Source organism: Chiloscyllium plagiosum, chromosome 3 (assembly GCF_004010195.1).
Source record: "Chiloscyllium plagiosum isolate BGI_BamShark_2017 chromosome 3, ASM401019v2, whole genome shotgun sequence".
NCBI classification, from domain to species: Eukaryota; Metazoa; Chordata; class Chondrichthyes; order Orectolobiformes; family Hemiscylliidae; genus Chiloscyllium; species Chiloscyllium plagiosum.
Genome location: NC_057712.1, coordinates 53,687,418 through 53,697,279, shown reverse-complemented (window position 1 = coordinate 53,697,279; position 9,862 = coordinate 53,687,418). Strand labels below are relative to the sequence as shown.

Sequence of the window (9,862 nt, the reverse complement as noted above, 5' to 3'; positions counted from 1 at the left end):
TTAGCTACATTGTATTCCATTTGCCACCTTTCTGCCCAGCTCTGCATCTTCTCTATATCCTGCTGTAACCTGCCACATCCTTCCTCACTGTCAACGACTCCTCCGACTTTCGTATCATCCGCAAACTTGCTCACCCAACCTTTCTAACCCCTCTTCCAGGTCATTTATAAAAGTGACAAACAGCAATGGTCCCAAAACAGATCCTTGCGGAACACCGCTAGTGACGGCACTCCATGAAGAAACTTTGCCATCAACTACTACCCTCTGTCTTCTTCCATCCAGCCAATTCCTAATCCAAACCTCCAACTCACCCTCAATGCCATATCTCCGTATTTTCTGCAGTAGCCTACCATGGGGAACCTTATCAAACGCCTTACTAAAATCCATATATACCACATCTACCGCTTTCCCCTCATCAACCTCCTTCGTCACCTTTTCAAAGAATTCAATAAGGTTTGTGAGGCACGACCTGCCCTTCACAAAACCATGCTGACTATCCTTGATCACATTATTCCTATCCAGATGTGCATAAATCCTATCCCTTACAATTCTCTCCATGATTTTGCCCACAACAGAAGTGAGACTCACCGGCCTATAGTTACTAGGGCTATCCCTACTCCCCTTTTTGAACAAGGGAATGACATTTGCTAATCTCCAGTCCTCTGGCAATATTCCTGTAGACAATGACAACCCAAAGATCAAGGCCAATGGCTCTGCAATCTCCTCCCTTGCTTCGCAGAGAATCCTAGGATAAATGCCATCAGGCCCAGGGGACTTATCTATTTTCACCTTTTCCAGGATTTCCAATACCTCTTCTCTACATACCTCAAAGCCCTCCATTCTACTTATTTGTGACTCAGTATTCACATCGACGACAATGCCCTGTTCCTGAGTAAATACTGAGGAAAAGTATTCATTCAGTGTCTCCCCAATCTCTTCCGCCTCCACACGCAACTTCCCACTACTATCCTTGACTGGACCTATTCCTACCCTAGTCATTCTTTAATCCCTAACATACCTATAGAAAGTCTTAGGGTTTTCCCTAATCCTACCGACTAAGGACCTTCCATGTCCCCTCCTTGCTGCTCTTAGCTCTCTCTTCAGGTCCTTCCTGGCTACCCTATAACTCTCAATCGCCCCAATTGAACCTTCACGTCTCATCTTGAGATAGGCCGCCCTCTTCCATTTAACAAGGGATTCCAATTCCTTATTAAACCACGGCTCCCTCGCACGACCCTTTCCTCCCTGCCTGACAGGTACATAATTATCAAGGTCACTTCTACCCCAAAAGAGATTCCAATGATCCAAAAATGTGAATCCTTCTCCCATACACCAGCTCCTGAGCCATGCATTCATCTGCTCTATCCTCCTATTCCTGTCCTCACTAGCTCGTAGCACTGGGAGTAATCCAGATATTACACTCTCGAGGACATCCTTTTTAAATTTCTGCCTAACTCTCTGTAATCTCCCTTCAGAATCTCAACCTTTTCCCATCCTATGTCATTTGTTCCAATGTGGACAATGACCTCTTGCTGGCCCCTCTCCTCCGTGAGAACATTCTGCACTCTCTCTGAGACATCCTTGATTCTGGCACCAGGGAAGCAACACACCATTCTGCTTTTTTGCTGCTGGTCACAGAAACGTCTGTCTGTACCTCGGACTAGAGAGATTAACTATAAATACAAGTAAACAGTTGTGGAGAATTGACATATAGAGTACTAAATAAAATAAGAATGCACCCTTGCACAGACAAAAGAAATAGACATGGTAACATAAGCTGAGGACTGAGGGAGAAACTGGAAAGACAGTTCACTTGTCTTTGTTCCCATGTCCTGATTTTGAGATGATACTTATGATTTGACGAGCATGTTGCTTCAGTTATATTTCTTCAGTTGCATCCATTGGTGAAACACTAGGTGGCTGGTTTCCTTTTTTGGAATAAAGTTTCCGACTCATCACTTAAATGTCACAGCTTACAATTATGATTGCAGGAAAGCTAAACTGGTTTCTTTCAGACTTATTGACCGCAGAGAACAGAAAGACCACTCCTGAACTGGGGAAGAACTGGAAAGCTCTCTAACTTGTTCCCAGCCCCAAGGTGTACAGTTGCCTGAGAGGAGAAGGTGAGGTCTGCAGATGCTGGAGATCAGAGCTGAAAATGTGTTGCTGGAACAACGCAGCAGGTCAGGCAGCATCCAGGGAACAGGAGAATCGATGTTTCGGGCATAAGCCCTTCTTCAGGAATGAGGAAAGTGTGTCCAGCAGGCTAAGATAAAAGGTAGGGAGGAGGGACTTGGGGGAGGGGCATAGGAAATGCGATTGGAGGGTTCCTAGGCGGAAGATGAGGCGCTCTTCCTCCAACCGTCGTGTTGTTGTGGTCTGGCAATGGAGGAGTCCAAAGACCTGCATATCCTTGGTGGAGTGGGAGGGGGAATTGAAATGTTGAGCCACAGGGTGGTTGGGTTGGTTGGTCCGGGTGTCCCAGAGGTGTTCTCTGAAACGCTCCGCAAGTAGGCCTGAGAACCAAGTAACTGTAGTTGGCAGGTAAAGGCTGATGGTCATTGATAACTAGTCTGTAGTCCATAAACCAATCAACCTCTTGTTAGCCAAAGCAGCTCCTGTACCACCTGCCAACCCACCGCCCCCCCAAACCTTGGCTCTAAATTCTTTGCAACTCCATTTCAATTTCTCCTTGTTCAAATCATGTTGTTTACATGATGCCTGCAATGGGTGTCAGCTCACCTGCTTTCAAAGTTGCAGCCTCTTTCAAACTTTTTTTTTGTGATGTGGAGGTGCTGATGATGGACTAGGGTGGACACAGATAAAAATCACAACCGGTTTATTTGGAAGTACTAGCTTTCGAAGCGTTGCTCCTTCATCAAGTAGCTATGGAGCAAGATCATAAGACACAGAATTTATAGCAAAAGATCATAGTGTCATGCAACTGAGTTGATATGTTGAACAAACCTAGATCACTGTTAAGTCTTTCTTTCATCTTTTAGCAAGGGTTGCAGGTTTTGGTTCATTATATCGTTTGTCAATATATTGTTGCAGTTGCATGACACTAATCTTTTGCTATTCTGCATTGTATGACCCTGCTCCACAGCTATCTGATGAAGAAGCAGTGCTCTGAAAGCGAGTAATTCCAAATAAAACTGTTGCACTATAACCTGGTGTTGTGATTTTTAGTTTTTTTTTTAAACTACATTCAGACCAGTTTTTCAAATCAAAACAATTCAAAGGGAAAGGGCCCTCTGGCAAGTGGGAGGCCTTAAAAATTGAGAACTAGAGTTCAAGGTCTTTACGTTCCTGTGAGAGTAAGGTTGGCAGTAATAGTGAACCCTGAATGACAAGAGACATTGAGGCAATGACCAGGAAAAAAAAGAGGCGTGGTTCAGGGGCAGACAGCTGGGATCAAGGGAGGTATGTAAGAATACAGGAGTTTGCTGAAGAAAGAAATCAGGAGGACAATAAGGGGGCACAAGATAGCCTTGCCTGAGAAGATGAGGGTGGATCCAAAGAGGTTCTTTAAGGATAGTAAAGGAAAAAGAATAACTAGAGAGAAAATAAGGCCACTCAAAGACCAAAGTAGATATGTATGTGTAGTACTGGAGGAGATGGGTGAGATTCTCAATGAATATTTTTCCTGTGTTTACCATGGAGAAGGACATGAAGACTTGGAAACTTGAGGAAGTTGGTAGTGGTGTCTTGGGCAAGTCCCTATCACAGTAGGGGCGTTGTTGGGTGTACTGTACCTTTATTGTCGTCCTGTTTTTCTTCCCCCCTCAGTCGAAAGAAAATGCTGAGAGGCACAGTATAGTTTTACCTCCTTCATATTTATTCCAGGCCTTGGAGGGAGAGAATGATCGCCCAAGTGCACAGAGACATGAGTTCACGGTCTTCTCTAGAACAGCAGTTTCTCAACGAACTATATAGTCATTTTACAGGGAAGAACATTCAGATAAGGCAACAAAAATATTAATTGGGTGACCGTTACAATCAATGAGTATCAATAGGCAGAGACTAAGCCCTTTACTGTTATACAATGAATGTACTTAACCTTGTTAACTGGATTCATACGTTGGATACTTTGCACCTTGTTAACTGATTTTACATACGGAATGCTACGTCATCTTGTTAAATGGCTCTACATCATGAATGCTTTTCCATCTTGTTAACCCATTACTCTTGCCTCTAGCACCCTGTTGTTAACTGCAAGTTCTTATCTGATCGGAGTCATGCTCAGCTAAATCTCTTGTTTCACAAAACTCAGAACTTAACTCTTTCCCTGCCTGCTTATACCCTATAGACATTCTCACTGTTGAGAGTGAATGCTGTTTTGCACTGAGAGCTTACAAGCACCTATTGTATGACTAGTTAGCAGTCTCAGTATACTGGAAAATTGAAAATATGTAACATTTGGCTGTGAAATGGATACTGGAGTTGGTTGCTGTTTGGTTAAATTTGCATTGTTGCTAAATCAATTTGAATTATGCCTCAGATACTAAAACCCAATTGAGTTTGAATTTATTGTTTTGCAAACATCAAGCAAATGAGACGATCCGATGTTGGGGGTATAAATAAAAGCGGGCATTTTGAAAATCAGACAGAGTAACTGCTATAGAGAGAGAGAAAGAGAGAGACCCAAAAGATTGAAATACTCTCTATCCAAGCTACCTTTATCATATGAAACACTTCACAGGAAAAAGAAAGAAGACAACTTAGGGAGATCTTCAGCCGGAAGAAGACAGCCCCTGTATGGTTTTGAAATTATGTAGATTTAATTTTAAAAAGTTGTTTTTCTTGGAACAGTATATTGTTATAGAGTTTGAGGTGGATAATAAGCAGTTAACAAAGAAATTTTATGGCCCAGGAACAGGTCCTTTTGGCTCAGGCTTGGAGGGCCGATCTAAATCCACTGTCTAAACCTATCGCCAAATTCCTAAGCATCTGCATCCCTCTGCTCCCTCACCTACTCATGCATCCATCCAGATGCACCTTAAATGAATCTAGTGTTTGCCTCTCCTGCCTCTGCTGGCAAAGCTTTCCAGACACCTACCACCCTCTCTGTAAAATATTTTTCACGTGTATCCCCTTTAAGCGTTTCACCTCTCACCTTGAATGCGTAACCTCTTGTTATTGAATCCCTCACCCTGGGAAAAAGCTTATCTCTATCCACCCTGTCTATACCCTTCATGATTTTGTAGACCTCAATCAGGTCTCCCCTCAATCTCCTTTTTTCTAATGAAAACAATCCTAATCTACTCAACCTCTCTCTTCATTGCTAGCACCTTCCATACCAGGCAGCATCCTTGTAAACCTTCTCTGCACCCTTTCCAAAGCGTCCACATCCTTCCGCTAATGTGGCGATCAGAACTGCACACAGTATTCTAAAATGCGACCAAATCAAAGTTTTGTACAATTTTAATATGACCTGTCATCTCTTATATTCAATACTACGTCCGATGAAGCCAGGCATACCATATGCCGCCTTGACTACTCTATCCATCTGTGCAGCCATCTGTTTCCTCTCTGCCCAACTCTCCAGTCTATCTATATTCTCCTGTATTCTTTTGACAGTCCTCTATGCTTTCTGTTACTCCACCAATCTTTGTGTCATTTGCAAACTTACTGATCAGACCAACAATGCCTCTTCCAGATCATTTATATATATCACAAACTACAGTGACTCCAACACTGATCCCTTTGGGACACCACTGGTCACCTTTCACCATTTTGAGAAACTCCCTTCAACAACTACTGTCTCCTGTTGCTCAACCACTTTATCCACCTAGCTAGAATACCCTGCACAACCATGTGCCTTCACTTTCTCTACAAGTTTACCATGGACAATCTTATCAAACCCGCCTTACTAAAGTCCATGTATGTAACATCTGCAGCCCTTCTTCATCTAGCAACTTGGTCACTCCCTCAAAGAAATCTATTAGGTTGGTACGCATGCTCTCCCCCACACAAAACCATGTTGCTTATCACTGATAAGCCCATTCTTTTCTAAATATAAATAGATTTTATCCCTCTGTACCTTCTCCTGCAACTTTCCCACCACTGACATCAGACTCAGTGGTCTGTAATTACCTGGAATATCCCTACTACCCTTGTACAGGGGGACAACATGAGCAACCCTCCAGTCCTCTGCCACTTCACCTGTGTTAAAGGATGCTACAAAGGATCTGTCAGGGCCCCAGCTATTTCCTCTGTTGCATCCCTCAATAACCTGGGATAGATCCCATCTGGTCCTGGGGATTTGTCTGCCTTAATATCCTGTAGCCTACCTAACACATCTTCCCTCCTTATGTTAACGTAATCCAGAGTAAACAAACTTCTATCTCTAATCTCAAATTTCATCGTGTCCCCCTCCTCAGTGAATACTGATGCAAAGTGATGATTGAGAATCTCACCCATTTTCTCAGGTTTGGCACACAATCTTCCTTCCTTATCCTTTAGTGGACCAACCCTTTCTCTAGTTACCCTCTTGCTTCTTACATATGAATAAAAGGCCTTGGGATTCTCCTTAATTCTGCTCGCTAAAGTTATTTTAGTGATCCCTTTTAGTCTACTTGATTCCTCGTTTAATATTGGTCCTACTCTCCTGATATTCCTCCAAGTCCTGTTCTGTTCTTAGCTGCCTGGACCTTATGGTTCCCTTTTCTTCTTGGCGAGTCGCACGATTTCTCCTGTCAAACATTGAGAAAGGGGGCTTAGAGTTGTGAATTGTTGTTTAATGTTCATTTTTAGAGTTAAAGAATAAATTGAAGTTGTTGTCTTTAAATAGTAGAATTTGGGAGTTCTGTCACCCATTTTAACAGATTAAGACAAGGTGAGCTTTTTCTGGGTTTTCTGGGTGTTTGGTTCATAATTCTGCCATTTTGTAACACTATGAAGGTGGATAAATCTCTTGGTCCTAACCAGATATATCCAAGAGCACTGCAAGTGGCTAGATTTTTTAAAAAAAAAGTGGGGGCCCTAGTTGATATTTTGCATTATTGTTAGCCATAGGTGAGGTCATGCTCAACTGGAGTATAGCGACTGTTGTGTGCTTACTTAAGAAGGGTTGCAAAGAAAAGCCTGGGAACTATAGACCAGGAAGTCTAACATCTGTGGTAGGTAAGTTGGATGAAAAGATTAAGAGTTAAGGTACGCATGCATTTGAAAAGACCGGGTTTGATTAGGAGTAGTCCGCATGGATTTGTGTGTGGGAGATCAAAGACCTCTAATAAATTTGAGGGACATGAAGTGACCAGGAAGGTTGATGAGGGCAGGGTGGTAGACGTAGTCCGTATGGATTTCAGTATGGCTTTTGATAAGGTTTCACATGGTAGGCAGCTCCAGAAGGTTAGATTACATGGATTCCAGGGTGAGCTGGCAAATTGGATACAAAATTGGCTTGATCTTAGGAAGCAGAGGGTAATAGAGGAAGGATGCTTGTTAGACTGGAGACCTGTGACTAGTAGAGTGCCTAGGGTCAGTGCTGGCCCATTACTGTTTGTTATCTATATCAATGACTTGGATGATTAATAAGTTTGCAGATGACACTAAAATAACCTTTCTCTCTGTCCACGATACTGGCTATCAGAAATTGCAGCAGGTTCTTGATCAGCTGAGGAAGTTGGTTGAGAAATTGCAAATTGAGTTTAATAGATCAGCGCGGTGGCTCAGTGGTTAGTACTGTTGCCTCACAGTGCCAGTGACCCTGTTTCGATTCTAGCCTCGTGCCACTGTCTGTGTGGAGTTTGCACATTCTCCCCGTGTCTGTGTGGGTTTCCTCCCACAATCCAAATCTGCAGGTGAATTGGCAGTGCTAAATTGTCCATAGTGTTAGGTGCATTAATCAGGGGTAAATACAGGGAATGGGTCTGGGTAGGTTACTCTTCAGAGGGTCAGTGTGGACTTGGAGGGCCAAAAGGCCTGTTTCCACACTGTAGGTAATCTAATCTAATATCGATAAGTGTGAGGTCTTGCATATGGCAAAGTCCAAATCAAGGTAGAAGTTTCATGGTGAGTGGAGTTAAGACTTTAAGGAGTGTAGTGGAATAGGACCTTGGAGTTCAGGTTCACCAGTTCTCTGAAAGTGGGGTCACAGGTAGACAGGGCAGTGAGGAAGGCTTTTGGCACTGGCCTTCAGTCAGGGCACTGAGCATAGACATTGGGAAATTGTTACAGCTGTACAGACCATTGGTGTGGCTGCACTTAGAGTATTGTGTTCAGCAAGGTGACCAAAACTGTAGGAAGGATGTTATTAAACTGGAAAGAGTACAGAAGAAATTTACAAGGATGTTGCCAGGACTCAGTGGTCTAAGTTGTAGGGAGAGGTTGGACAAGCTAGGACCTCTTCCTTTAGATCGTAGGAGAATGAGGGGAGATCTTATAGAGGTGTATAAGATCATGGGTGGCATTGATAGGGTGAATATTTTTCTCAGGGTTGGGAAATTGAGGACTAGAGGGCATCAGTTTAAGGTTGGAGGAGAAAGAAAATAAAAAGGAACCTGAGGGGCAACCTTTTACAGAGTAAAAGGAATGAGCTTTCAGCGGTTGAGGTTGGTACATTGATAACATTTAAAAGGCATATACAAATACATGTATAGGAAAGGAGTAGAAGTGCAGGGAAATTTGGTTCTAGTGGATAGACATTTTGGCCAGCATGGACCAGTTTGGGCCAAAGGGCCTGTCTCCGTGGTCAGGACTCATGACAGTCATAGGAGTCGTATAGCATGGAAACAAGCCCTTTTGGTCTTCCTTGTCCTTGCTGAACAAAATTCCAACCTAAACTAGTCCGACCTGCCAATCCTGGTCCATATCTCTTGAAACCTTTACTATTCATGTACTTATCCAAATGTGTTTTAAATATTGTAACTATACCTGCATCTATCACTTTCTCAGGATGATCATTCCACATGCGAACCACTCTTTTTTGTGTTTTTCTAAAAAAAAAGCCCCTTGTGTCTTTTTTTTTTGTATTGTTCTTCTCCCACCTTTAAATTTTGTCTTGTAATCCTTCCTTCCATCCGAGGGAAAAGGCACCTACCATGAAGCCTGTCTATACTTATGACCCGAGTGTCACCTCTCAACCTCCTCCGCTCCAGTGAAAAAAGTCCTAACCTATACAGCCTTTCTTTATGACTCGAGCTTTTCATGTCTGACAACAATCTGGTACATTTCTTCTGAACCCTCTCCAGCTTAATAACATTCTTCATATAACAAGACATCAAGAACTGGACACAGTATTCAAGACGAGGCCTCACCAACATCTAGTACAACCTCAACATGACTTCCCAACTCCTGTTCTCAAAGGACTGAGCAATTAAGGCAAGCGTGCTAAATGCCTCTTTAATCATTCCCTCTATACGTGACAGAAACTTCAAAGAATTATTTACCTGAACTCCTAGGTCCCTCTGGTCTATAACACTACCCAAGGCCTTACCATTAATTGTATAAGTCCTGTCCCTGTTGTACAAAAATGTAATACCTCGCATTTATCCAGATTGAATTCCACCTGCTGTTTTTCAGCCCAATGACCTATTTGCTGGAAATGTGTTGCTGGAAAAGCGCAGCAGGTCAGGCACCATCCAGGGAACAGGAGAATCGACATTTCGGGCATAAGCCCTTCTTCAGGAATGGGGAAAGTTTGTCCAGCAGGCTAAGATAAAAGGTAGGGAGGAGGGACTTGGGGGAGGGGCGTCGGAAATGTTCCGACGCCCCTCTCCCAAGTCCCTCCTCCCTACCTTTTATCTTAGCCTGCAGGACAAACTTTCCCCATTCCTGAAGAAGGGCTTATGCCCGAAACGTCGATTCTCCTGTTCCCTGGATGCTGCCTGACCTGCTGCGCTTTTCCAGCAACACATTT

The 9,862-nt window shown here is 43.2% G+C and overlaps 2 protein-coding genes across 2 annotated transcripts in view; one reads left to right on the top strand and one right to left on the bottom strand.

Moving 5' to 3' along the window:
* Positions 1 to 5,960, bottom strand: part of LOC122548628 (uridine-cytidine kinase-like 1) — a 41,288-nt gene extending 35,328 nt beyond the window's left edge. Inside the window, exons 1-2 of the mRNA XM_043687459.1 lie at positions 5,874 to 5,960; positions 4,247 to 4,254 (exon numbers count right to left, since the gene is read on the bottom strand). Coding sequence (XP_043543394.1) covers positions 4,247 to 4,254; positions 5,874 to 5,960 — 95 coding nt within the window. The remainder of the gene's footprint in view (positions 1 to 4,246; positions 4,255 to 5,873) is intronic.
* Positions 5,961 to 7,161: 1,201 nt separating this feature from the next.
* LOC122548623 (uridine-cytidine kinase-like 1) overlaps positions 7,162 to 9,862 on the top strand; it is a 120,334-nt gene continuing 117,633 nt past the window's right edge. Inside the window, exons 1-2 of the mRNA XM_043687456.1 lie at positions 7,162 to 7,180; positions 9,644 to 9,667. Coding sequence (XP_043543391.1) covers positions 7,162 to 7,180; positions 9,644 to 9,667 — 43 coding nt within the window. The remainder of the gene's footprint in view (positions 7,181 to 9,643; positions 9,668 to 9,862) is intronic.